The 27956-nt window shown below is 47.0% G+C and overlaps 3 protein-coding genes across 5 annotated transcripts in view; 2 read left to right on the top strand and 1 right to left on the bottom strand.

Annotated features, from left to right (window-relative positions):
• Positions 1 to 11985, top strand: part of LOC138923702 (GTPase IMAP family member 5-like) — a 37757-nt gene extending 25772 nt beyond the window's left edge. Inside the window, exons 4-5 of the mRNA XM_070264312.1 lie at positions 9275 to 9502; positions 10490 to 11985. Of these exons, the coding sequence (XP_070120413.1) occupies positions 9275 to 9502; positions 10490 to 11425 (1164 nt within the window). The 3' untranslated portion in view covers positions 11426 to 11985. The remainder of the gene's footprint in view (positions 1 to 9274; positions 9503 to 10489) is intronic.
• LOC111772168 (GTPase IMAP family member 1-like) overlaps positions 1 to 11991 on the top strand; it is a 40385-nt gene extending 28394 nt beyond the window's left edge. Inside the window, 3 exon segments of the mRNA XM_070264314.1 lie at positions 3604 to 3754; positions 6577 to 6660; positions 7048 to 11991. The gene's annotated coding sequence lies outside the window, so the exon portion shown is untranslated.
• A 2989-nt stretch (positions 11992 to 14980) lies between these two features.
• On the bottom strand, positions 14981 to 21190 carry LOC138915136 (GTPase IMAP family member 5-like). Of its 3 annotated transcripts, XM_070266045.1 has the most exons (5): positions 20840 to 21148; positions 18797 to 18990; positions 17736 to 17871; positions 17173 to 17221; positions 14981 to 15913 (listed from the first exon to the last, which is right to left on the bottom strand). In XM_070266045.1, exons 4-5 carry the CDS (start codon positions 17213 to 17215, stop codon positions 15027 to 15029), a joined length of 930 nt encoding a protein of 309 aa, XP_070122146.1. In that variant the 5' UTR covers positions 17216 to 17221; positions 17736 to 17871; positions 18797 to 18990; positions 20840 to 21148; the 3' UTR covers positions 14981 to 15026. The 3 variants fall into 3 exon arrangements, with proteins under 3 accessions (XP_070122146.1, XP_070122145.1, XP_070122147.1); XM_070266044.1 differs by lacking the exon at positions 17736 to 17871 and having other exon boundaries at positions 20840 to 21152; XM_070266046.1 differs by lacking the exons at positions 17736 to 17871; positions 18797 to 18990 and having other exon boundaries at positions 20840 to 21190.
• Positions 21191 to 27956: the final 6766 nt, after the last annotated feature.

Below are 27956 nucleotides of genomic sequence, written 5' to 3'. Positions count from 1 at the left end.
TGATCTAACATTAATTTTTAATTGTCTATTAATGGATATATCTGTCTTCCTTTTTGTTGAAAACAAAACAGTGTAAACTGCTTGCCTTGCAAAAGGATTTATTAGCCAGTCATTAGGGACATTAGATTTCAAAATATCTGGGAAACACACCAAAAAGCCTTTACCAAGACCTATCAAATCACGATACCGTATTTCTTACTCCTTCACTGAGAGGCTGAAAGGTATCCTCTTTAACCCAATATATCTAAAACATTTGGAAAGAATTGAAATATTGCACATTTTGATAAACCTTTGTCAATATATTTTGAAAACTTTTTAAATGGAAAATTCTATATATGGAGAAGTTGGAAAAAATAGTGCACAGAACCCAATGTATCCATCATTATGTGTCAACCGTTGTCAATTGTGGGCAATCTCGTTTCATCTAAACCTCTATCCCTTCCTCTCCTGATTCTTTGAAAGCCAGTCCTCGATGTCATATCATTTCATCTGTACACATTTCAGCAAATAACTCTAAAGCAGTAGGATTCTCCCTTTTATTAATATCACATCTGAAAAACAAATATTTAATATTAAATATCCAGGCAGTTTTTGCAGTTTCCTGTCATAATTCTTTTTACATTTTACTTGAATATGGATCCACATCAGGTTCATACATTGCAGCTTGTAAATGGTGCGTCCACTTCCTTCTGGAGGCGTATGGTGGCTGGTTGCATCTCTTTAGTGATACCTAGCAATCGTTTAGGATCACTGCTTAGATCCATTCATTTATTGCGGTTATAAAATGCTGATACTTTAATTTTATCATTCCCTCTGTGTTTATTAGCTGGACTATCTGTATAAAAAGAAAGCTTTGGCCATTGAGATGGGGGCCAGCCCAGTGGCGTAGTTGTTAAGTTCACACCCTCTGCTTCAGTGGCCTGGGGTTCACAGGTTTGGATCCTGGGCTCGGACCTACACACCACTCATCAAGCCAGGCTGTGGTTGCATCCCACATATGAAAAAAGAAAAATAGAGGGAGATTGCCACAGATGTTGGCTCAGGACCAATCTTCCTCACAAAGATATATATCTATATCTATATCTATATCTGTATCTGTATCTATATCTGTATCTATATCTATATCTATATCTAAAGAAAACTTTGGCCATTGGGAGCTCTTTCAGGTTGCCTCTTGTCTCCTTTTGATGTGCTGCCAACCCCCAACCCCTTAATTTTGCACTTCCTTACTTTTTGGTACTAAAAGATACTGATACTGATATTTCTGACTCCAGTCCAGCACCAGTTTATTCTAGCATTCTTCTTTTGCTCATTTGTAATTTCTTTCTGTGACAGTGAGAAACTTGGCTCTCATTAGCTACAATATATTTGCTGAGTAGTTGAACTCTAGGATACTATAGTTTCAAATTTGCTACTTCTCCCATCTTAGGGTGAAATCATTCAGTATTTCACCATTATATATATTTGTAGATGCCTTTTACTAGATTGTAGAACTTACTTTCTATTCTTACTTTCAGAGTTTTATAATGGTTCTTGAATTTTGTCAAATGCTATCCTGCATCTATTGAGATGATTACATGGTTTTTCTTCATTAGTCTGTACACGGTGAATTGCACTGACTGATGCTTGAATGTGGAATCAGCCTTGCGTTTCTGTGATGAAACACACTCGTGGGTATTACCCTTTTTATATATTACTGGATTTCATCCGCTGACAATTTGTTGAGGAACTTTGCATCTATGTTTATGAGAGATAAATGACAACTTTTGTTTCTTACAATGTCTTTCCCTGATTTTAGTGTTAATGCTGGCTTTGTAAAATGAGTTGGGAAGTGTTCCTTTTTTACTTTCAGAAGGGGTAATGTAGAGCTGACATTATTTTTTCTTTAAATACTTGATAGAATTAGACAACAAAATAATCTGGGCCTGGAGTTTCTTTTTTTGGAAGGTTTTAAAGTATAAATTTAATTTCCTTGAGAGATGTAGGACTATTTAGGCTATCTGTTTCTTCTTGAGTGTGCTTTGGTAGTTTGTGTCTTTCAAGGAATTGAAAGACTATTTAAAGATGATTTCACCTAAAGCATCAAGTCTATGGGCATAGAGTTGTTCACAGCATTTCCCTAATGGCTATTTAATTTCTGTGGGGTGGGTAGTGGTGTCTCCTCTTTTATTGGTGATCTTGGTAGTTTGTGTCTTCTCCTTTTTTTTGCTTGGAAAATATTTTTTAGAGGTTTATTAATTTTATTGGTCTTTTCAAAGAAACAGTTTTTGGGTTCATTGATATTTCTCTATCGTTTTATCTGTTTTTAATTTCATGATTTCTGCTCTCATTTTTATCATGTTTTGACCTTTCTACTTGCTTTGTGTCTGCTTTGCTCTTCTTTCTCTAGTTTCTTAAGGTGGATGCAAAAATTACTTTTTTGAGAACTTTCTTATTTTTGAAATATGCATTTAATGCTTGCTATGGTCTGGATGCTTGTGTTCCCCCAAATTCATATGTTGCATTAGTGTGGTATGTTTGTTGCAGTTGAGAAGCCAATATTGAAACAGTGTTATTAATTAAAGTCCACAGTTTACAGGAGGATTCAGTCTTTGTGTTGTACTTTCTATGGGTTTTGACAAATGTATAGTGACATGTATCCAGCATTACAATATCATACAGAATAATTTCACTGCCCTAAAAGTCATCTGTGCTCCACTTATTCATCCATGACCCCCACCCCTGGAAACCACTGATCTTTTACTGTCTCCATAGTTTCGCCTTTTCCAAAAGGTTATGGTGTTAGAATTGTGCAGTATGTAGCCTTTTGAGATTGGCATCTTTCACTTCGTAATATGCATTTAAGTTTCCTCTGTGTCTTTTCATGGCTTGATAGCTCATTTCTTTTTAGCATTGAATAAAATTTCATTATCTGGAGGTACCACCGTACTTTTATCCATTCCCCTATGGAAAGACATCTCGGTTGCTTCCAAGTTTTGGTAATTACAAACAAAGCTGCTATAAATATTCATGTGCAGATTTTTGAGTGGACACAAGTAATATATTTTTAAATAAAGAGATGAGAAAGGAGGGCTTTTTAAGGATGACAGAAGCCATAAAGAAAACATTTGTTAAGATTTTCAGACTGAGCAAAAAACTTAATTAAGAGACAAACAGCAGGGGGTGGTCTTGGCAAGACATTGACAACAGTGGACAGTTCTGTTTTACTTCGCGTATGTGAATTTAAATGAGGCAAGAGTCTCAAACTCTTTGACTATTTTGTCGTGTTTCATTTTGTTCCTGCATGCCTGTGGTAGAAGAGGGAAATATCAGGGATCTCCTTTGGAGTTGTCTAAGAAATCTCCTAAGTATTTCGACTGGTTAGGAATTTCTAGCTTTCAATTTACATCTCACTAATAGAGAAGCACATTACTAAGTAAGACGACCATAATTTCACAGACTTTTGGAGATGAAAGGTTATTTTCACGGGCCAGAGCTACAATTTTCAAGCACTCGATATCTCACAGACTCCTTTGTAGGAATAATATTTGCTGTTTTTCTCTGTAGCTGTCAGGGAAAAGAACAATTTTTCCCCTTCTTTATTGCTGACATTTCTTTCAGCAGCAATTAGAAGCTCCTATGGTTTGAAAAGCCATCACTAGAATTCCATGAGATAGCGCTGAAAGAAAAGAGGAGGCCTGAGCAGCCATTAACACTCTGAACATGGAAATGAAAGGGGCAGAAAAGGACTGTGAACAGGTGTTCTATAGAGCAGGTAATATTTTGTTTTCTTGTATCATAAATAAAGGCCTTTCTTGAATCAACAAGAAAAGTACATATAATTTAACAGAAAAAAATCAACTAAGAATATGAATAGGCAATTAAGAGGAAAAGGCATACAATTGTCCCAAATGGAAGGCCTCCCATCTCAGGCTACATAGTCGCTGAGGGAATGCTTGAAGACAGAATCGAGACTCTGTTTTCCATGACCAATTTGCATTTTCTCCAGTGCACAGGAAGTAGCTGCTCAAGACCCACAGTCTTCTCTCCATGCTGTGGACGCAGGAGTATCGGCCTGGGCAGCTTAAGGCAGTTAAACCTATGTGTTCACCTCCACCACAAAAACTCACAAGGCCCGTGTGGATTTGGTACCTTTGGGCAATGTCCCTTCCGTGTGTATCAAATGTGTACAAAATATATGCCGAGATAGCTGAATGAGTTAACTTTAGGCACAAAAGTATTCATGATAAGTCAGTTTGGAACTGATAAATGTCTCCCCAAAATACTTATTTTTGTTTTGGAGGAGTTCATCCTTAGCCTTCTTTTCTTTTTCCTGGCAAAAATGAGATGGGAGAGACATTTCTAGCTAATAACAAGAAAATCCATCGTGCCTTCCACATGTTAAAAGCACGCCTTTCCGTCCTCTACAGCAGGAGGGCACGCATCCCCGCATTCCGGGTGGTAGCTAATGTTGTCTGAGAAGTTAAATCACAGTATCAATAGGGGAGTGTTAACATTGTAAGTGAAGCAGGGCTTTCATTTGCAAACGGTGAGTTGTGCCTGTTGCCTGCGTTGTGGCTGCCCTCCCCTCCACACTGAGCAGAGACCCCAGAGGCACCCGTAGCCCACCTTTCTGCTTGTGGCTGTTTTTCTATATTAATCTGAACTCACAAGTCCAAGTGGCAGATCAAACTGCCCCTTCACACTAAGAATGTCCCCAGAGAGGTGCTTCAGGCCCCCCAGGGGCCCCAGCAGGGCCAGCGCCCGGAGGCAGAGGAGGAGCACCGAGCAGGGCCGTGTGGGGACCCAGGGCCCGCCAGAGTCCCCCTCTTAAGTGCTTGTCACTCTGCCTACTGCGGGGGGTGGGGGTGGACGTCTCCTGGTTTCTGTGGAAATGCAGGTCCACCTCGGTGAAGGAACCTACTAAACCTTGTTTCCCTCTCGGGTCAAAGCACGGGGAACCTGAGAACAGGGCATTTGACAGAGAACCTAGAGGGAGGTCAGGGTCATAGAACGTCTCCAGCAAGGTGCCTGTCTTCAGTTCCGTGTCTGCTGCCGTCTAGAATCACATACAGGAAACCGTCTTTATGAAGGAGAGGAAACGGTGGGGTGGGGAGATGCACCACGGGCCAGTTTGGAACAGTGAGGGCAGCGGATGGCCACGTTCGGGATGCAGCGTTCCTTGGCTTGTCTGGGTCTCCATTCTCTGGACTAACCCTGGCAGAGAATTTCTTTGGCACACAAGTGTTACAGAGACATGGTGGGGAGAAGGAAAAGGAGCTCTTATTAAAAACAGACCATAGCCAAAAAGCTTCTTCCTCAGGCTTTTCTGAGGGCTTCTGGGTCACCTGAATAATCATGGTCCAGACTTTTATATACCCCAATGCCTGAACTAAGTGCAAGCTGAAAAATTACTGCTACCATATATTTCAGAACCTAAAGTTCGCACTGAGTGAGCTCAGACTGTAGCCCTCTGGTGATACTAACAAGCTTATTTCTCGTGTTTGTGCAAAAGTGTTTTCACGTGCGCACAGAATGGCTGCTGCGCCCATTTCTGGGGCATGTATAGGTGCTCACACGTTGCTGCGTGATGGATAATGGCCTGAATCCCCCGCCCACTTGTCCCCAGAAGTCATAGGATGCCCTTTGAAGAACAGGCTGAAAGCTCATCTTTCAATTTTATCTTATTGTTTTTTAAATACAATTTGGTGGAAAGAGTTTCCACCTTAAAGAGAAGAGAAAGATTTCAGAGTAGGACTCACGTTGATCTGCTCAGGTAAACCATTTGCTTTTTTTCTGATAAATGCAGTTTATTCCTTACGAACATTATTTCTCCCCCCTCGTCAGCCAGGATGGAGTTATAAACAGCAGGGCTTTGCTCCTGGGGCATTCCCCTGCCTCACACCCTTGACAGTGGCAGTTTCTCATGAGGGCACCTCGTTAACCTTTCCTGACCAGCGTGCCATCCGTCTCCAATGCTCCAGGAGAGCAAGCAGGGAGGATGGTATCACTACTTTTGGCAAATGAGGGTAGGATAATCTGCCCAAGTTCCAGACCATCCCACCATTTCCCAAGCGTGTCCCTCCCTTTCCCATCCCTACAGGCTTCTTTCAGTCCTGTGTGGTGGAGATGGTGCAGGCAATAGGGCTTCACGAGGTGGGTGGAGGGAATCATGATTCTGTGGCAGGAGCTGTTCTTGGAACGGGTCGATCTGTCCTCCAAGTGCAGGGAGAGGAATGCCTGGCAATAGAGGTGTTTAGTACCATTTTTAAGTGAACTAATGGAGGGATCGATGGATATAAAATGAGGAGGGTGCTGATGGCCAGCCCTGAACAGGCTGTTGAGCGGGGGAAGCAGGATGATGGTGAAGTCCTGAGGGAGAGATGTGGCAGCGAGGGTGCAGTGTCTGCAGGGGACGGAGCAGGGAAGGGGACACCCTGGGAGCCCTGAACCCAGTGGCCGAGCTGTGGCGGTTTGCACTAGAGGCGGCACGGTGACTGCAGAGGGAAAAAATCCTCAACAAGTAATTGAGAAAACTGAGTAAAACCTAGACGGTTCTTGCGAAGGAGTCCCTTTTTCACTTCTCTTTCTATGCAGGCTGGCTTCTGAGAGAGCAGCAATTTAAGCCTCTCATTCTCCGAATAAATGGCCTGCTACCAGTCGCCTGGCCAAACACATCACGTGAGTAGCACTGTTTGATGGTGCCTGAGGGCCCGAGGACCGACCCCTCCCAGCACACCCCACAGCACACCCAGGTCCTGCCTGGGCTCCCAGTTTGCGGGGAAACATTGGGAAGGGGTTGCCATCTCCCTTTGATGGCCTTTCATCCCACAGCCCTGGGCACAGGCCTCTTTGTGCAATGGCTGTATTATGTACCCCCGACCCAGAAGTCTCTGTTTCCTCACATTTAAAAGGAGTGGATGGTGTCACCTGATCTCTGAGCTCACTCCTGTCTCCAGGAGTCCAGGCGCAACAGCTCCCGCCCTCCTACAGCCCCCTGTCTGCATCTCTTCCAGCACCACCTTCTCTGCCCCTCAGTGCTCACCACTCCTGTCACTTTCCTGGCAGCTGTGCATTTCCCTCGGAGGCTCAGGACCCCCTCGTCCCTAGCCCTCTCCGGAGACCACAATTCAAGATGACTCAAGGGCAGTTCACCGGAAGACAGAGCATCTCGGTTTCAAAATCATCAGCATTGGGAACAAGCTGATCTCTAAGGAACATGCTCCCCGTGCTGCTCTCCATGCAACCACATCCTAAAGCCAATCTCCCCACAGGCCTCGTCCTTGAAAGGGACCAGCCACAGACGAGAACTACGTTCAGGTTTGCTCCTTCTCTGGGTTTCCATGGAGAGAATTTAGCTGGATGGAGGCATCAGTCCGGTTTCTCCAGAGAAATAGAACCAATAGAATATAAATATATGAAGAAGTTTATTTGACGGAATTGCCTCCTGCGATTGTGGGGGCTGCTAAGTCCAGAATCTGCAGGGCAGGTCAGCAGCTGGAAACTCGGGAAGGAGTCGATATTGAAGTCTCGAGGCAGAATTTCTTCTTCTCTGGGAAACCTCAGTGTTTGCTCTTAAGGCCTTTAACTGATTGGGTGAGGCCCACCCACATCCTGGAGGGCCACCTTTATTTGACCACATCTGCAAAATACTCTCACAGCAACACCCAGATCCGTATTTGATTAAATCACCAGGTACTAGGGTCCATCCAAGCTGACACCTAAGCCAACCATCATACTTGTTTGAAAAGCCCCCTCGAGGATGGCAGGATGGCAGCAAATGCTCAGGACCAGCTTCCATCCGACAGGGCGGCACTTGCTTGGACATAAATGCAGGACTGAGCTGCACAATCAGTGTGGTGGTTCCTCGGCTTGGATGCATCTCCCTTGAATTGTACAGATGCTGGGACAGACTTTACAAGCCAGAGTCGACTAGTTTCCATGGGACTTGGTCAAAGAAGAGATTCCAAGTGTAGAAAGTTGCTACCGTTTCTCTTTTGGCTCTAAAATAGCATTAGAAGGAGTTACAGTGATGTTACCTGGGAACTGGCTGACGGAAGCTGGGTTTTGACGTTTGGTACTTAAATTCAAATGATTCCCAAGCTGTTTATATTTAGGGAATTATTTTTCCTGCCAAGGTAATTGCTGTGGCTGGTTTCGTGTGTGGAGGGCTTGGACCATATCCTGTATGGCGTGATCCCAAGGAGCACTGGGAAAAGCCACTTCTTTCACAGTGTTTTTTTCTGTTCACCTGTCATAGACCCTGAAATTCCACAGGTGGAGATTCATTCTTCAGCATCAACTCCTTGAACAGTTACAAGGAAAATACCCTGAAACTTTGCACACAGCAAGGTCCTGATTTGCTTTGGAGAGGATTGTGTGGGATTTTCCCGGTAGTGAAGGCTGTGAAATCATTCTTGGGTGGGGCCTGACTGGACACCCTCCCTGAGAACAGGAAGTAGGAGGTAGGAAGAAAGAGAAGGATCAGGAGAAAGGTATCTGGAAGACAATGCAAGAAGGTGAGTGGGCAGAAGAGAGATGCCCCGGGGTAGCTACTGGCACAAGACTATTCGAGTAAGAACATGGAAGATGGATCTTCTGTAGTGTAACAGTTGCCGTGAGCCTAACAAATCAGGACTTCCCTCTGTTTACTGGATGTACACTCCACTCCACGGCGCTTGGACTCAGGATGATCTCCTACTCCTGGCATGACCAACTCATCCTGGTTGCCTGGGACTTTCCCAGTTCCAACACTGAAGGTCCTTTGATCAGGGAGTGCTCTCACTCCTGGACAAACGCGGATGTTTGGTCACCCTCCATTCCACCATCACCATGGAAGCTGAGGAGGGAATTTCTTTTGTGAATTTACCAAAGGGGGATACTTTGCCAGGCAAACTTGAGTTTGGGGTGCGAGGACTGAGACCCTAAAGGCAGACAAGAGCTTGAGACACCAGGAGCTCAACAGGAAATCACTAACCTCCTTGATTGGTCTTCTGGGCGGACAGCACATGTTCAATGCCTCCTATGAGCTAAATACAGGTCACAGGAAACCACATGCATGTGCTGGCATGTTGGCGCTGTCTATACCCTCTTCGGGAGGAGGCTCGGTCTAGTGCTCAGAACGGCTGAGGGTCAGCAGACCTGGGCTTTTGTCTTGGCTCATCCATTAAATTACGTGTGACCGTCAGTAGTCCTTTTGTCTCCCCTCAATTTCCTCATCTATAAAATGTGGGGTTTTGTGTCAGGTGTCACATCCACTGCCGGTATGAACAATCCCTGCATCTTTCCCCTCTAGAACACAATGGAAGGGCCTCAGAAGGGCGGGAAAGACACCGTCACCACAGGTAAGGATCTGGTGGAGCTCTTCGCGACACTTGGGGCCACAAACTCAGCACTGGGCAAGCAAACCTCCCACCTTGCAGTGAAAGGCACAGGACTAGAGTCACCCCAAGACAAAGCAAATGCATTTCCCCAGGAAACACAACCTATTAGACTGTTTGCTGTCGTGCTGTCCTTGGTGAAGGTAAGTTTCTCCAGATAAAACCCTGTCATCTTGTACAACAGAGACCGGGCACGGATGGGAGGAGTGGAAAGGAGAGTATGAACATCTCAGTGGTTGTAGGAAGCGCTGAGCATCAAATAGCAGCTTGAGGCCTTCAGGGTGGGAACTGAATAGAGAGAAATTTCCAGAAAGGGTGGCAAAATTCGGCAGTCCCAAAAGGAAAGGTCCCAAGGGCTCTGGCCAGCTGGGGTAGTTTATTCCACTAGCCCCATGTGGGTTCTCTCAGGTCTCTACCTGAGAGGGAGTCTGGTGTTTGCTCTGAGCACAGCCCGGTGATGGGAACAGAGGGTGTGATGCCTAATTGATCATCGACGCCATTTCTCTGGGTCTTTTCCTTTTTGTCTTTGATCCTCCTCCTCCTCAAAAGGCACTTATTACCGTCTTAGTTCAGGCTGCTGGATCACAATAGCGTACAGTGGGTGGTAAACAACAGATATTGCCACCTCACCGTTCTAGAGGCTAGGAAGTCGGAGATCAAGGTGCCAGCAGATTCAGTGTCTGGTGAGAGTCCACTTTGTGGGTGCTGTGTCCTCACATGGTGGAGAGAGAGCTCTGGTCCCTTCCTCTTCTTTTTTTTGAGGAACATTAGCCCTGAGCTAACTACTGCCAATCCTCCTCTTTTTGCTGAGGAAGTCTGGCCCTGAGCTAACATCCATGCCCATCTTCCTCTACTTTATATGTGGGACGCCTACCACAGCATGGCTTGCCAAGCGGTGCCATGTCCACACCCGGGATCTGAACCAGCGAACCCCGGGCCGGCGAGAAGCGGAACATGCAAACTTAACTGCTGCGCCACCGGGCTGGCCCCCCTTCCTCTTCTTATAAGGACACTAATTCCATCATGGGATTGCCACCCACCTGGCCTCATCTAAACCAAGTCACCTCCCAAAGGCCTCAACTCCAGATGCCATCACACTGGGGTGAGGGGTTCAACATCTGTATCTGGAGGTTACAGACATTCAGGCCCAGCAATTACACCTTCACTTTTCATGCGCTCTGACAAGTGGAGGAAAAGAGAGCTCAACTCCAGGATCATCTCCATTGAGGATCCTCCTGGTGGGCAAAACAGGCAGCGGGAAGAGCGCCACAGGGAACAGCATCCTCTGCCAGCCAGCGTTTGAGTCCAGGCTGGCGGCCCAGTCCGTGACCAGGACGTGCCAGAAGGCGACAGGCACCTGGAACGGGAGGAACATTCTGGTGGTTGACACGCCCTCCATCTTTGAGGCCAAGGCCCAGACCCAAGAGACCTACAAGGACATTGGGGACTGCTACCTGCTCTCGGCCCCAGGGCCCCACGTGCTGCTGCTGGTGACCCAGCTGGGGCGCTTCACTGCCCAGGACACGCTGGCGGTGAGGAGAGTGAAGGAGGTCTTTGGGGCAGGAGCCGTGAGACACATGGTCGTCCTCTTCACCCACAAGGAGGACTTAGGGGGCGACTCCCTGGACGAGTATGTAGCGAACACGGACAACCACAGCCTGAGGAGCCTGGTCCAGGAGTGCGGGAGGAGGTACTGCGCCTTCAACAACCGGGCCACCGGGGAGGAGCAGAGGGAGCAGCTGGCCCAGCTGATGGCCGTGATCGAGAGGCTGGAGAAGGAGCGCGAGGGCGCCTTCCACAGCAACGACCTCTTCTTTGACGCACAGATGCTCCAGCGAGAGGGGGCCGGGGTGGGTGGAGGAGACCACAGGTGCTACCTGGCCAGGGTGCAGTTGCAGGTGGAGAAGCAGAGGCGAGACCTGACAGAGAGCGAGAGTAACTGGGCGCTGAAGGCGCTCCTCAGAGCCAAGAACTGGATGATTTTGCTTTATGAGTTTTGTGTTTTTCTTGTTTGGTGTAGTTTACTTTTTCTTCTTATTTTACTGCTCATCTTGTATTATCATTGATTCCGTGTGTCAGAGCATTTTCTGAAGAATCCCCTCATGAGACTCATGGTTCTGTGTGTCCCCTGTTCTGAAATTGTCACGCTCTGTATAGGACACGGTTTGTTGTCTGTGCAGCTCCCTTCCCTCCCTTTTGGACCTCTGGTTTGGCTCAGCCTCCTCCTCTCCCGAAGGGAGGCCTGCACCTCAGAAGGAGGTGACAGCAGGCTGCCTGTGTCCAATCCCATGCTCGTTGCCAGTGACTAGTTCAGGAACAGTCCTGAGACCCAATTCAGGCCGATGAGAAGTGAGGAAACATCTGCAGAGGTGGGGCCAGAAGGTCTCTCCCTTCCCAGGAGAAACGCACAGAAAGAAACAGTCTCTCTTCTTCCTCTGGGCACGCTTGAGTCTGAATGTGATGCTCGAAATCTAGCAGCCACTTTGCTACCAGCCTGATGTTGAAGGCGACACTTCAAAGCAGAGCAGAGCGATGGAACACACCTAAGCCCTGAGTCAACCAGCCCTGAAGCCCACCCTATCTCTGAATTTCCAGTCATGTCAGTCAATAAATTCCCTTATTGTTTACACTACTTGAGTTTGGGGTCTCTTTTACCTGAATTGAAGGCATTTGCACTAAAGAAGAGTTCTCCATATTCCTTTACAAACTCCTTAAATCTGTCAGAACTTCCCGCTCTGACGCTTCCTCCGAGGAAGTAAATGAACAGACCTCTCTGTTCTTGTTCCCAGAATCAGGAAGGACCTCCCTCTGCTGCTAAAGTGTCCGCTGGGTAGTAGGCCCTCACTGAATCCCGAATGAAGTGGAACCCCTTTTAGCTGGATTATTTTGAAGAGTGACAGTGAGAGGCGGGGGGAAAGTGTGGCCGCCTCTGGGCGGGTTTTCTGTGTGCTTCCTTTACTGTTTTGGGGAGAAACAGAGCTACCTTTGAGCACCTTCCAGGGACTATTTTGGTGAACGTCCATGTCTGAGGGAAGGGTTGACAACCCCTCTCTCCTGCTCTGCTGTCAAACATCTCTAGGTTAACTCTCCAGCTTGACTCCCCCTAGAAATCGGCCATGGTGGAGCGTCATCTGGATTCCCAGCAGCACTGCTTGTGATGAAAGAGATGCCCTGCTGGTGCCCCACATCCCGGGGAGGCCTGGACGGGACCGTCTCCGCCCCTGGAGGGAGGCCATCCTCATCCTGCTCCCCGAGACTGACTTGGGCCGAGTCTACACCTGGTTCTGCTTTATGCCTTCCCTGGAGGGAGGATGAGACCCATCACCAACCATGTCCTTGACGACTGGAACGGTGGCCCAGAGGGCTTCAAGGCCGGCATGGCCAGACCCTAAGTCTTTGCCTTCCTCTGCTCAGCACACTCTCCCTCTGAAGGCCCAGGGCAGTGAAGGTCCGGGCCACACCTTACAGGGGTCCCAAGACAAAAACTGGTTCCCACCCCAATACTGCTGCCCGTGATGACATTGTATTGATTCCACCTCCTCAGTGTCTCAGTGTGTCCTTCCTCTCTGTCCCCATTCCTATTGCTACAGCTCAGGCCCTGATCGCGGGGATGAATTCTGTTTTTCCAAATGTTATTCTGTCCCCAGGCTTGCATTTATATAACCCAGCTGCCACGTTTCCGCCACGGGGTCTTCCTAAACTATCCTAACCTGCTTGAAAGCCTCCAGTGACTTCCTGTTCTCTGTGAGACAGCCTTCGAGGTCTGAGGTCTGAGGGTGCCGCACAGGCCCCTCCCCGCCCCCCCTCTCTGCTCCCCTCCTCCCAGAGCTGATTCTCATTCCCTCCCTGACTGTGGCCTCCCCCAGCCTGAAGTGAGTCCAGAGAGGCCAGCAGGCTCCTCCTCAGCTCAAGCACCACCCCATCCAGGGAGCCTCTGCTGAGCCTGGTGCTCTCCTTTTGGCTGACACTTTACCTCCAAGGGAATTTCCCTTCCACCCCAGTTTTACATGGCTTCATCCCTCTAGCGCTCCCCTGCTTTCGTGGAGCAGGAACCTTGTGTTATTTATCTTACATTCCTGGTGCCGAGTGCAGAACCTGACAATCAGTGCGCATGTAACAAATGTCTGTGCAGCTGGACTGAATTAAGCCAAGGGAGGGGAGACCACGTAAGGCTGGACAATTCGGGAAGACTGCCTCTAGGAGGCAGTCCTCGGGCTGAGCACTCAGAGCTCCTTAGGGTTCCGAGGGTCTGAGGGGCTTATACATAGCACACCCGCACATGTTTGCAATCAGCTCTGTGAGGGAGCTGTTGCGATCAACATGGCACTCTTCACACTGATGGAGGTTTGGAGAATGACACTTGGGTGTCATGGTCGAGTTCCTGAGACACACTCTGGAGTTAATCACTGACCCATCCAGTCACAGGCTGCCTGGGACGATGGCAGGTCTCCCCTATGGGGTACAAAGGAGCAGAGGATGGGGGGCAGCTTCCAAAAAGAAGGAGAGGGTGGGAAAGGGGCCACCCCGGGACCTCCCGTTCCCACTGAATTCGCACCTCTGCTCAGATTTCACCCCAGTGTCTGTCCTCTTCTCTTCACCACCACTGAAATGCGGAACACCACCCTTTCCCCAGATTCCCACAGATGGCACATGATTGGACTGTGTTCGGGGTTAAAGGTGCTGCACCACGACGCAGCGCCACCAACAATGGACGTCTACTCTATGACAGGGGTCCGCAAACTTCAGTCCTTGGCCCAAATCCACCCTGCCGCCTGTTTGTACAGCCTGTGAGCTGAGAAGGGCTTTCTCATTTTTAAATGAAGAAATCAAAAGAAGAATGACACTTCACCGCCACATATGAAAGTTACATGAAATCCAAATTTCAGGGTTCCAAGTTTTATGGGAACGCAGCCTCACACCTCACGCATGTCTCGTCCACGGTGGCTTTTGCACGACCAGGGTAGAGCTGAGCAGCTGCAACCGAGACCACATGGTCGGCTGAGCCTGGAAGACCCAAGCTCTGGCCTTGCCTTGCCCTGCTCTGAGAAGTTGAGTTTCTTTCTTTCCCTTGACCAACTCGTCTTTCCCCCAGGCGCGGCCCATCCTGCCGCTGGGACTCCTGTTCTCTGCTCCCGGCCCAGTCCAGGGCTCCTCTGGCCCTTCTTTCCAGCCTCTGCCCTCCTCCACAATTCCCCCCAGAATGTCCTCTTCTCTCTTGTGTGGGTGGGGATGGGGATGGGGTGTCATCTTTTACAACCTATGATGGAATCTGAGTATGTTTCTGCGTGAAATAAGGAATGGTGCTATCAGTTTTTGATGGAACCTATTTGGCCCTCAGTGGCAAGCCTGGCAAAGGGGAGCCCAGAGGCAAGGCGTTCACACGGTGTCCCCGTCCACTCCCCCTGCCCCTGCAGGCCCCTGAACAGTCAGGACAGCATCCAGTGTGTTTAGTATCTACCCTCACAATTGTTAGCAAAGCAAAAAAGGAAAATACTTTTTTCCTTTGGATTTTATTTACCTAAAAGCACTTGAAGAAAATGGATGACATGTTTGATGCAAGGAGGAGAAATTGAAAGTGAAATTATGTAAAAAGCAAATAAAGTACCCTACAAACAGACAGAGATGGTGACTAAAAAAAAAACTGATTTAGAACTCATCTGAAAATGCTCAGTGTCCATGAGAAATACACAAGTAAATTAAAACAGCAAGAAAAATCAAAGTGCATATGACAATAACAGCAGATATTCCACGGTGAGCAAGCATCCAGTTCTTGGCTCTGAGGAGCGCCTTGAGCACCCAGTTACTCTCGCTCTCTGTCAGGTCTCGCCTCTGCTTCTCCACCTGCAACTGCACCCTGGCCAGGTAGCGCCTGTGGTCTCCTCCACCCACCCCAGCCCCCTCTCGCTGGAGCATCTGTGCGTCAAAGAAGAGGTCATTGCTGTGGAAGGCGCCCTCGCGCTCCTTCTCCAGCCTCTCGATCACGGCCATCAGCTGGGCCAGCTGCTCCCTCTGCTCCTCCCCGGTGGCCCGGTTGTTGAAGGCGCAGTACCTCCTCCCGCACTCCTGGACCAGGCTCCTCAGGCTGTGGTTGTCCGTGTTCGCTACATACTCGTCCAGGGAGTCGCCCCCTAAGTCCTCCTTGTGGGTGAAGAGGACGACCATGTGTCTCACGGCTCCTGCCCCAAAGACCTCCTTCACTCTCCTCACCGCCAGCGTGTCCTGGGCAGTGAAGCGCCCCAGCTGGGTCACCAGCAGCAGCACGTGGGGCCCTGGGGCCGAGAGCAGGTAGCAGTCCCCAATGTCCTTGTAGGTCTCTTGGGTCTGGGCCTTGGCCTCAAAGATGGAGGGCGTGTCAACCACCAGAATGTTCCTCCCATTCCAGGTGCCTGTCGCCTTCTGGACTGTCCTGGTCACGGACTGGGCCGCCAGCCTGGACTCAAACGCTGGCTGGCAGAGGATGCTGTTCCCTGTGGCGCTCTTCCCGCTGCCTGTTTTGCCCACCAGGAGGATCCTCAATGAGGACGACGTTCCAAACTGGTTATCTTCTCCTCTGTCTACAAACAAAGAATTTTTGGATCTTCCCAAGTTAGTGATTTTTAAGAGTTTTACATTACAGACCTTCATGATAGCTCATGAAAGCTGTGAATCTGTCCCCAGGAAAACATTCACATCTAAACACATCCAAAAGTTTGATCCAACGTTAGGAGTTATTGGATCACAGGGGGTCCACATCTGGACCCACAGCCCGGAGTAAGAAGTGCTACGCTAAGGAGGCTGCTCCAAGCATCTCATCTACACCTGGGAAAATACAGTTTTTCTGAAAGAAAAGTGGTCCCTGTGCTTTTCCGTGGACGGTGCCTAGGCCAGTGTCACACTAAATAAATGTGAGATTAGAAGAAGGCAGAGGATGGGAAGGCACTGAGAAAATATTATCACCTCTTTTCCACTCACAAATTCCCAGGCACATGCATATAGAAGTGCTCGACACACACATCCGAACCTTGGGGGTAAAGGGAGTCTCCAATGTCAGAGCTGGAGTGACCTCCCACCCAGGACCAGCTGAATGTCCCTGGGTCTCTGCCCTTTGGGTGGGGGGTTGGATGCTAGAAATTGAGATGACAGAGGTCACAGTTAATGTCAAGGACAAGTCTGGGAGATGACTCTGCATGGGTGGCTGAAGACGAGTGGAAGATAAGACCATTAAATGTACATGTGTTGGAAAGATCATCTATCTGGATGATTGAATCACAGGAAATTATTAAAATAAAGTGGTGCTGGAGAGGGCAACACTGAGCCAAGAGCTAAGATCTTGAAGGGATGCAGAGGGTGAGGAGCCGAGGATTTCTTGAGCTCCTATGAGCCCAAACGAATCTTAAATTCATTCTAGGCTCCGAAAGTCTATTCCTCTATTCCTTCTATTCTGGGTTGGTCCTCCCTTTCCTAAAGCATTCTGGGATGTTCTGTAGCAAACACGGTTACGAAATCTCTATGGGGAACTTTTTTCCTTTTCTTCAGCTGAGAGCAGACAAGGAAGGAGAAACATTTTCACAATTCAGTTTCAAATCCTCCAACTTCAGACCAGAAGTTTCATTTCCACATTTCCCACATCGTGTGCAGGGGCAGCATCACACTGCCGCGTGTGAGCGGGATTGATGACAACGGGGAAGGGAGAGAATAAATGACAGTTGCCCTTTTCTCCTCCTGTTTAAAACAAGTGGGTTTCCATCCGTGTGTTGGAGGTGGGGGCCAGGCGGACAGAGAACAGGGACTCCTCCGCTGCCCTCAGCTCCGGAGACCTGCGAGGCTTTCTTACCTTCAACTATAGTTCCATATCTGCTCCTCTGAAGCCCTTCCATTCTCTTCTGCAATCAAAACAGGAAAGGAATGAAAAGCAAGTGTCCATATGGGAGTCGGTGAGGCCTGAGAATGCCTCCAGTTCAGATTCCTAAGAATAATTACCCTTAGATGAGCCATTTCCACCGCTCATTTTTCTAACTCATATTTTACTTTCAAATGTCTACAAATAACTTTAAGCTAACCAGGCGATTCTAAGTTATGTTAACGCAAGGCAACTGACTGTTGCTTTTTTTCTCAGCTTACAGGAAAGCAGGAAATATTTTGAAACCAATCAGTTGATTATCTCCATCCAACTTGAAAAGGCATGAAATGAAGACAAAGCATTCTTCTATGGAACGAGGAGTGGGACATCATTATTATTTTTTTATTGGAATCAAAGTAGGAAAACATAGTAGAATAGAGAAAAAAATGCCTTGCTGTAAATGACATTGATTTGTTTAAAGTACTTGGAATTTCCAGTGGCCGAAACTCTTTGTGTCAGATGGATATTCTAGTGGCAAAGAGGAAAGTGCAATGTACCTTCCAATGGGAGGATGGAATTGGGGCCGAGGACTCCTTCAAGGAGTGCCACGAGAGGAAGGAGTGGAAGATGGCCGAGCACGACCACCTTCCTCCCTCCCCCTGAGCAGCTGGTGGAGAGAAGGTGGTGCTGTGTCTGAAGGGAAAGAATCAACACTCAGGACAAAGTCAAGATAAACTCGTTTCCTCTTCAGTTTTCAAGCAAATGTCTTTCCCAGTAGCTTCTGAGATCCTGGTCTCCCAATAATCACCATTTTTCTATCACAGCAGATTTAACCAGAAATTGGCACAACCATTGGCATAAATGTTTCATTCAAATGAGGCATGATATTGTGTCATTCTTCTCGGTGTTAGAAAGGGTACGCATACGTTAAAAAAGGCAAGCATGTGAAATTCAATCATAATTAAGATGAACTCTATGAGTGTGTTTTATTTATTAAGTTTTAAAGATTATCCCATTATGGGACAAACTTCTTAGGTGGAGAAATACACAGTTATAAAACTAATACCCACCATCTGCAACGAACAAATGTAAGGATGCTGGCATGTTTCCTGCAGCTGTACTGTTTGATTGAAAAAGTTAAATATTCCCCGTGTACTTCATTTATTTTTTTCTACTCCCCGGTCTCATTCTCCCTCCCCCTGCACTTCAGAGGCAACCATATTCTGAGGTTTTTATGTATCATTCCCATTTGTGTATTTAAGCTTCGACATACACATGTATCTATAGATAATATATAGCACTGCTTTTGTATTTTAAACTTTTACATAAATGACATTATTTATGTAACATTTTATCCAATTACTTGTTAACAAACATTTAAGCTGTTCCAAAATAAATGCCTGCCACCATGAACAAAGCTGCACGACCACCCCCACGCAGATCTCCTCGTGCTCAGGTGCAACAGGTCACCTGGGACACAGACTTCCCAGCTGACTCCACGCTGCCAAGTTGACTCCAAGAGGGCTGTGCCAACTCCCCCTGGCACCAGCCGTGGGTGAGAATTCCCCAAATCTTCGCTTTTGCTAAAACCGCTCAAATTCTCCGACATCTTTTCTACCTTAGGTGACATTTCTGAGGCTTGGAAACCTCAGAAAATATGCTGGAATGAATCTAGCGATGCGGTAAAGACGATGACCGTGCTGACGATGCTGGTGACGAACTTCACCATCGTGCTGATCCCCGTGCGGTCGCTCACAGCTTTCAAAGTTCTTTCACGTCCTTTATTTCACTTGTTCTCCTAGATTCCCCGTGCTGTGATCAAGATAGGTGTTAACATTTAAAATATTAGGAAACTGAGCATGAAATGACCTGCCCGAGGTCACACAATTGCCGTGGAGCTAAGGGCAACAAATGGATGCTTTGCCTGTACACTCTCCTTGATTCCACAGGAGGAAAGAGGTTGTTCCAAGTCAGTCCACAAGCCTCTTGGAACACCACACGCCAGGCTGTCAGCCCATGGTCAGGACACAGACTGATACTGACAGGCTGGAGGCCAGCCCTAAAACCAACACAGAGAATTGTACTGCAAAATCTTGAGTACATATTTTTCAATAAATAAATAAGTAGAAAGATAAAATTGCAGGCAGCAGAAGCTGTTCTGAACGGAAGTATTTCAGTTTAAAACAGCCTGGTGTTTTTACTTGACTTAGTGTGACCCAAATGCAACAATGGGGCTGTCACAAAAAACCAATCGAACTCAGATCACGTGATCCGAGGAGCGGGGCAGGAGTTCTCCAGAACCATCTTCCCCGTGGCTCAGGCTGCAGGAGCAGACCCGAGTCCCACTGAGGAATAGAGTTTTAGGCAGCTATGAGCAAATTACAAAGTGTCCAGAGGGAGTCAGACAGGATATTGACGGAGATGCTAACAGGAGTCATAGACAAAATATTAAGAGGACTGAGCCAAGCTCAGGAGAAGCCTGGCGGAAGCACTGCAGATCTGAAGGAGTGTGGCAGCGCCAGGCTCAGAGCAGGTAAAAGCGAGAGAACTGAGAATGGAGGCAGAATTCTTCTCCAGAAGAAAAATTCTACTAATCTTCCCCTACGTGGGGCCCGGAGTCGTGAGACAGCGGCAGTCAGCGGGCAAGCAGAGAGGATCACAGCATCTGACAGGATGGCAGGAGGCCCCAGTTACTAGGGAGGCTGAAGCAAGGGGACATAATGCACCTTCTGACTTTACAATTACGCGAGCCCGATTTCTTCACGACGATACCTCACTTTATCAAACCCCGGGAAAGCAGGCTCTCTAACGCTGTCTGAGGAGAGACAAAAATATTTCCTGTCTGCCTTGTTCACGAGTGTCTCCTTCACTCGTCTGTCCCCGTCCCTGTACTCCCTAGGAGTACGGTCACTTGCTTGGCAGTTTAGTCATTGTGATTTCGGGACGCGTCTCTCGCATAAGGTCTGGCGGACAAAGGGGTTGTTTCCATTCGCCCTGAACATGAGTCTGTTTGCCACAGAGCAAAGTCCACATCGTGTCATAGGAAAGGTGTGGGGCATTTGGGGGAGAATGTGTGGTTTCCAGAAGATCAATATCACAAAACAAAGTCCACCGAGGGGCCCCGTTTGGAACATGTGGCTCACTGCGGTGGGAAAATAATGACCGCACATTTGCCTATGGCGCCCTAAGGGTCCTGTCTGCAGGCCCAGGCCTCTCTGGGACCCCGCGCATGGCAGAGCTTGGGGCGGGGGATATGAGAAGTTAAGAGGGAAAAACTGAGAAGTGCGCCCCCACCTCGCTCGGGCACCTTGGGAGTTTCCGCTTCTCATCTGTTAAATGGCAGGAGAACACTGGTCCAGCTTTATGAAACCCTGAGAGTCTCATGAAGACCAAGCGGCTAAGAAGTAGGCAATGGGACGGAGAAGCCCGCAGCGCTGTGGCTCGAGGGCTGGCAACGCAGGGGGAGCGTTTCCAAGTCTGCTTTGCACCCCTAGAAATCTGCTGTTGCCCATAACGCTCACCGTCATCGCCCACTTTCAGGCTGGGCGAACACAGAAGTATGGGAACCCATGTGGGACCACACCAGAAGTCAGCAGCCTGGACTAACCCCTGGGCTCTCCGCCCCCCCGCAGACGCTGGGCCCCTCACCGGGTCCCCTTACCGGGCGCGGGGGGCGCGTCGGGTCTGCGGGTCGGGAAGGCGGCGGGGCGGACGCAGTGAAGGAGGAAGCGCGCGTGAAGCCGAAGGTTCCAGGCTTGGCAGCAGGGAAAGAGGAGAAAAGGCGCTTATGGAGCGCCCCCCCTTCCCCGCAGCCAAGGACGCGTCCCTTGGGGTCGACTGCGAAAGGCTGCGCACCGGACCCGGGAGCAGCGAGCGCGCGGGCGTGCGCGTCCCCCTGCACCGGCCGCTTCCTGTCAGAGCCCGCGGACCGCCAGGCCCCCTCCCATTTCCTTTCGCGACTTGTTAGAATAAGCAAGATGCGGAGGAAGAGGCTGTGCAGGCAGTGACGGATCCCTCGGGCTCAGAAACGCCCCCTGTGACCCTGGAAAGTTCTTGTGGGTCACCAGCCGCTCCCCTCAGCACCCGTTGCAGGAGCACCTGCACCACCCAACTCCCCAGGCCCCTTCTCCATCCTCTGATTCCAGAACGTTCCTGCTTACCAGGGAGGAAAGGCACTGCTGGTCCACAAAGGGCCTGGAAGCACAGCGCTGAGGACGTGACTTTGAGGGGCTCCCCAGGCCCCGTGTGCTGGCTGCCCCTTCTGTGCCATCTGACAGACAAGCCCCATGGGGCCTTACTGGGACTGGAGCTTGTGTGTCGATTGTTAGGCGCGGGTTGGGAGCAGGGCTGTAGCTCCTAGGTTTGTCAACTGATTGCACATTTAAGGCCAGAGCAACGGACTTAAAACGACTATGTTGCAAAGCCAGCTGGAGAGCACAGCGTGGGCTTAGGCAGGAGCCAGTCTTGTCCCAGAGAATCTCCAGATTCCTTTCTGTTGACTTTTGAGTTTAGGCTCAGAGTCACATAATAATGATTGTCTAAGATTTGTTGGGGAAAAGACATTAAATCTCCCGCCAATCCACAAAACCTCTCCACCAAAATAGAAGAGAAAGAAACAGTTTTGTCATCGAACAAGTGTTAGAGTGGCGTCACATCACAGTCCTCGAAGAGATTGCAAAGACAAGGACATCCCACCCTGTCAGACAGCCCAGCAGATGCCGCCCACGACTTACATGGTCTCGAGATAAACCGTTACTAGTCCCCAAGTAAGAGAACTTGACGACGCCAGTTGTCACACGGAGTTCATCTTAAATTCACCTGGTAATTGGGGTGACCACCTGTGTTACTGAATTGCCTTTATCCAAAGGAAAAGTAAACTTGTCACATTTTATTCTTCTTCAGAGAAAGGGAAGCACAGCCCTGGACAAGGATAAAAAATGAATGCAAGACCGACCCACTGCAGAGAGGGTGAAGGGGGTTGATTTGCACAAGAGGTGCCAGAAGCAGTTCAGTGACAACGTAAGAAGTCATAAGAGGTCATGACCTTCTGCAGCTTCTCCATGACACCCATGGCCTCTGCTGCCATTAGCCTCAGGGAGACTTGCATGCACACGTTGCTCATTGAAAGTTTAACCCAGTGAATAAATGAGGTTCACGAATGCAAAAGATAAGAAGGATACAGTGTAGGAGGTGAAAGCAAAGGATAAGGATCTCAGAGTTTATCTAGAATAGCTCTTTTCCTTCCTTTTTTTTCTGTCACTTTACAGATAAGGAGACTGAGACCAAGAGGAGAGAAATGCTGTTCAGAAAATCACATAGTTAATTTTAGTAAATGGTGTGAGGTATGCATCAAGATTCTTGACAAGTAGAAGGTCAATTTTCCATCTCCATATCTTGAAAAGACTATTCTTTCTCTATTGAATTACTTTGTAAGTTTTGCTAAGAATTAATTGATCATATTTGCAGAGGTCTATTTCTGGACTCTATTCTGTTTCATTGATCTATATGTCTAACCTTCACCAAAACCCTGGAGTTATGATGACTGCAGATTTATAGTAAATCTTGCAATCAGGGAGGGTAAATCCTCCAACTTTTTCTTATTTAAAATACTTTTCATTGTTTTTTTTTTATATAAGTTTTAAAAGCAGCCTGTAAATATCTACAAGAAGTCCCACTCAGATTTTGATTAAGATTGCATTGCTCTGTAGATTAAATTAAGGAGAACTGACATCTTAATAACATTGAATCTTCTTATCCAGGAACATAGTCTGTCTCTCCGTTTATTTTGGTCTTAGATTTTTCTCAAAATCAACATTTGTAGTTTTCAGCATAAAAATCTTAGATTTATCCCAAAGTGGTTTTTATGGTTTTTAATGCTATTGTGATGGTACTGATGATTTAATTCAACTTTCCAGTTGTTCATTGCAGAAATACCATTGATCTTTGCATGTTGACCTTGTATTCTCCTACTTTGCTAAGCTAAGTCATTAGTCCTAGAATATCTTTTTTTCTCGACTCTTTGGAGTTCTGTATGTAGACAATCATGTTATCTTTGAATAAAGAGCTTTATTACTTCCCTTCCAATTTGTATGACTTTAATTTCCTTTCCTTGCCTCATTTCGCTGGCTGGATGGCCATTGCTATGTTGAATTGGAGAGGTTGGGATGGACAGCCTGACCTTTTCTTGACCTTAAGGGAAAAGTATTGTTTACACCTTCTGTAATCTTACTGATTTTCTGCCTGGGTGTTTCACTGATTACTAAGAAAGGAGGTTTAAAGTCTGCAATTATAATTTAGGATCTGTTTATTTATCCTTTTGATTTGTTGAGTTTTAACTTCATGTCTTTTGAAGCTCTATTTTAGGTGCATACAATTTTAGGATTGTGTCTTCCTGGTAAATTAACACATGTATCCTTATGTAATGTCTGTCTTTCTCTTCAGTAAGGTTCCTTGTTCTATAGACTACTTTTTTATCAATGTAGCCATTCAGCTTTCCTTTCGTTAGTATTTTCATGGTTTTTCTTTCCCAATTCTTTTACTTTTAGCCTGTCTGTATTGTTCTGGTAGACAGAATTCTAAGATGGCCCACGATCCCCCTCTACACGTGTGCATGCCCTGGATAATCCTCTCCCTCTGAGTGGGGCAGACCTGTGAATAGGATGGAGGTCACTTTAGATGGCAATGATGAAGAGACCCCCAGATGTAATTAGGGTCCCTACTCAGCTGGCTTTGAATTAGTCAAAAGGGAGGGTGTACTGGGTGGACCTGACCTGCTCAAGAAAGCCTTAAAAGCCAGAGATTCTCCTGCTGACTTTGCAGAAGGCAAATATCCATGCCGTGAACTGCCTATCAAGAGGGGCTGCCTGTAGAGCCTCTGGGAGGACCTCAGTCCTACAGGCACAAACAACTCAATTCTGCTAACAACTCAAGTGAATTTGGAAAAGGACCCTGAGCTTCAGATGAGAACCACTGCGTGGCTGAGCCCTTGACTGAAGCTTTGTGAAGCTCTGAGCAGAGGGCCCAGTTAAGCTGGTGCCCGGACCTCTGACCCACAGAAACCATGAGATAACAAACGTATGTTGTTTTAAGTTGCCAAGTCTGAGGTCATTTGTTAGGCAGCAATCGAAAACCAGTCCAGTTGTTATATTTACAGTGAGTTTCCTGTAAATAGCCTACAGATTGGTCTTGATTTTTAACCCTATCTTATAGTCTCTGCTTTTTATTCAGGGGGTGTTTAGACCATTTATCACAGTGAACTTGTAAATAATATTAGACCACTTCGCATGTGGTTTAAGAAACATACAACAGTATAGTTGCAATTTCTCCCTCCCACATGTTGTCATGTTTGCCTTTTGCATATGCTGTAAATTCCCTAATATGTTATTAGTAGTTTTGTTTTACACAATTATCTTTTAGAGCTATAAAATGTAAGAAAAATGTCCTTTATATTTATCTTCTTTCTTTTGGTCATTTCTGGAGCTTTTAATTTATGTAAATAAAGATTTCTGTCTGGTATCACATTAAGTCCTTCTGCCTGAAGAACTTCTTCTAATATTTCTTTCAGCGCAGGTAAGCTGACAATGAATTATCTCAGCTTTTTTTAGCTGGACAGTCTTTATTTCACCTTCATATTTGAAGGAAATTTCTGTTGTTTATAGAAATCTGGGTTGACACTTTTGTTCTTTAGTATTATAAAGATGCCACGCCATTGTCTTCTGAATGGCAGGCTCTGACAAGAAATCATCTGTAATTACAATATTTATTTCTCTAATATAACGTCTTTTTCCCTGGTTATTTTTTTTATTTTTATTTTTTATTTTTTGGTGAGGAAGATTGTTGCTGAGCTAACATCTGTTTCCAATCTTTCTCTACTTTGTCTGTGAGATGCCGCCACAGCATGGCTTGATGAGCTACGTTTAGGTCCATGCTTGGGATTCGAAGCCCAGGCCACTGAAGCGGAGCACACGAACTTAACCACTACACCACTGGACGGCCCCTCCCCTGGTTATTTCTAAGTTTTTGTCTTTATCTTTGGTTTTAACAGTGTGGATATGAAGCGTCTAGACTTTTGTTTGTTTGCTTGCTTCTGTGTTTATTCCGCCCGGGCTTCTCTGTGATTCTTGGACCTGTGGCTTGGTGTCTTTCATTATTTTTAGAAGAGTCTCGACCAAATCTCTTCACGTATTTCTTCTGCATGTCCTCTCCTTTCTCCTTCTGGGCCTTCAGTTATACGTATGTTAATCCGTTTGATATTGTCTACAGCTCTTGGATATTCTGTTCTGTTTCTTTTTCTCCCTCATTTTTAGCTTTTGTTTCAGTGTGGGGACTTTCTCTCCACCCGTCTTCAAGTTCACTGATTCCTTCGTCAACTGTGCTGAGTCTACTGATATCCCTGCTCAGGAAGACTTCATCTCCGACAGGGCTTTGGATCCCTGCCACTGATTTTTGACTCATGGTTTTCGTCTCTCTCTTGAAATTCCCCTTCTTGTAGTTCATGTTACCCACATATTTTATTCAGTCCTCGTTATTTTAAAATCCTTGTCCAACTTCTGGACTGTTTCTGAGTCTGGCCTGTTGATTGCTTGGTCTTTTGGTAATGTACAATTTTTTTCTTGCTTTTTTTGAATGTTTCATAATTTTATTAAATTATACACATCATGTGTAGAAGGAAAGTAGAAACTGAGATAAATAGTATTTGTGCCTAGAAGTGGAATCCCGTTTCTCCTGTCTGGCTGTGAGCATGGGGTTTGAGTCAGTCTACCCAGGAGGGGAGCTGGTGGGGGTTGTTGCTATGGTTCCCTTTGTGCACCTTAGGCTTGTATTTCCCGAGAGTTGCCTGTGCTTAGGGTGGGCACTCAGATGCCATAAGGTTTTACTCAGTGTTCCTGCTTTGCCCGCCTTCAGCTTCCAGTCATCTCTGCACAACTCTGCCTCCCAGTGTCTCCAGGCCTGACCCTCCCTTGTGGTAGAGGCCACTGCTTGTTACTTGTTATTAAAACTGCTTGTCAATTGTTAATTGCTTTTGAGGCACAGAGTGGGGCAGGGCAGTGTCCTCTGTTCTTGTCCAGCTTCAGTCTCAGGCATCTTTGTGAATCTGGGCCTTGGGAGCTGGACTTTCTCCATGTGTCTAACTGGATTAGGGTCTCCAGAGAAACAGAACCAATAGGACAGACAGATATAGTAATATATCTTCTTACACTTGCACTTTGTAAACGTATTCAACAACTAATCATATCCCACCTTGCATTACCACTAGCTCCCAACTCTATACACTTCTATATAATGTGAAGTATTTATTCTCATGAATAATAAATATGGAATATTTATGAGTGTGAAATTTATTTATGAGTGTGAAATTTATTTATTGATGAGTATTTATTATTATGAAAAGTTTCCTCAGGTATTTCTATTTCTGTATCATAGTCACGGTATTTACCTACAAAGTGCTTCCACCATATTATTTCATCATCCATAAAAGCTATAAAGATTAATATTAATATACGCATCTCAAGAAAAAAACGGAATCCTCTTGTGCCCCAGGTCTTGGAGCAAGTACACAGCAGACCAGCTCTGAAACACGAGCCCCTCAGGCCCCGTGGTGCATCTCCCGCTGTCTTTACTACTCCCGTTATCGCGCCCCTTGCGATGCCCCGAGGAGGGCATTTTACCCACGGACGTCCAGCCCTCCCTTGATCCAGCTATACATTTCTATATGCTACGGTCCACATGAGAATTTAAAAACCGTAATACTTATATTTACTTTAAAGTCACATTTCCATTTATAAACAAGGCAGAAACAATAAGTAATGACAAATATTGGAGGGCATTTGCGGACACATGTACGCAAGACAAGGAAAAAATGAAAGAATAACAGATTAAAATCAGCCCACTGGTAAGCAACGCCTTGGCCCATAGCACTTGCTCCTGCACACGTTGCTCTGGAGCCAAACTGGGGACACGGGCCATCCCCCCGGCTCTGCCCCTTTCTGCTGCCCCTCGGGTCGTTGAAGGAACCCCTGCCTGGCTCAGAGCCCCTGCATTAACCCGGCAGGGCTGCTGAGGACGCTAAAGGCGGGGATTAATAAGGAACATTTCCCCAGCCATGCTTCACAGACCCTAACGCGCTGCAACGGTCGCCAGGCCCCTCAAGCCCCCCCGACCACAGCCCACCCTAAGCCCGCAGCCCACCCCGGGCCTCCCCCCAGCCCTAAGCCGTGGCCCCAGAGCGCTTTTGCGTAGGCCCCTAGTTCACGTGGAGCCAGCATGGTCCACGGCGCCTGCGCACAACTGCCTACCTTCCCCACAGATGCCTCCTGGCGCATCCACACCTCCCCACTAGAGAAGAGAAGCGTCTGTCACATTCGGAAACAGAAATAAGGAAATCCTATCCTTTGATTACACAACTTAAGGATGGCTCTGGTTTTCTAACGATGCGGCATTCCAGCACTTTCGTGGGCTGGCCCATCCTCTGTAACACCCAACCATACAGCCACACCAGTCTAACCTCGGGTGTTCTGCGACTTTCTGCCCAGGCACCTGCCTCTCCTTCTCTTCTCCACTATCACAGAGAAGTTCGATTTTTTTTTCTTTTGCATAAAAATCCAGGTAGATAACCACACTGAAGACATTACTCAAAATCCTGCTTCACTTTGGAAAGACTAGAACCATGAAAAGTGCAAAAAAAAAAAAAAAAAAAAGGAAACTGTTATTTTCAGTATAATTACGTTTTTCTTGTGGGTAGTAAATCCTTGTACAAGTAGGTAAACTGATGTGTCAGA

Source organism: Equus caballus, chromosome 4 (assembly GCF_041296265.1).
Source record: "Equus caballus isolate H_3958 breed thoroughbred chromosome 4, TB-T2T, whole genome shotgun sequence".
NCBI lineage: Eukaryota > Metazoa > Chordata > Mammalia > Perissodactyla > Equidae > Equus > Equus caballus.
The sequence above is the reverse complement of the archived record's forward strand: the minus strand, read 5'-3'. Positions and strand labels throughout refer to the sequence as shown.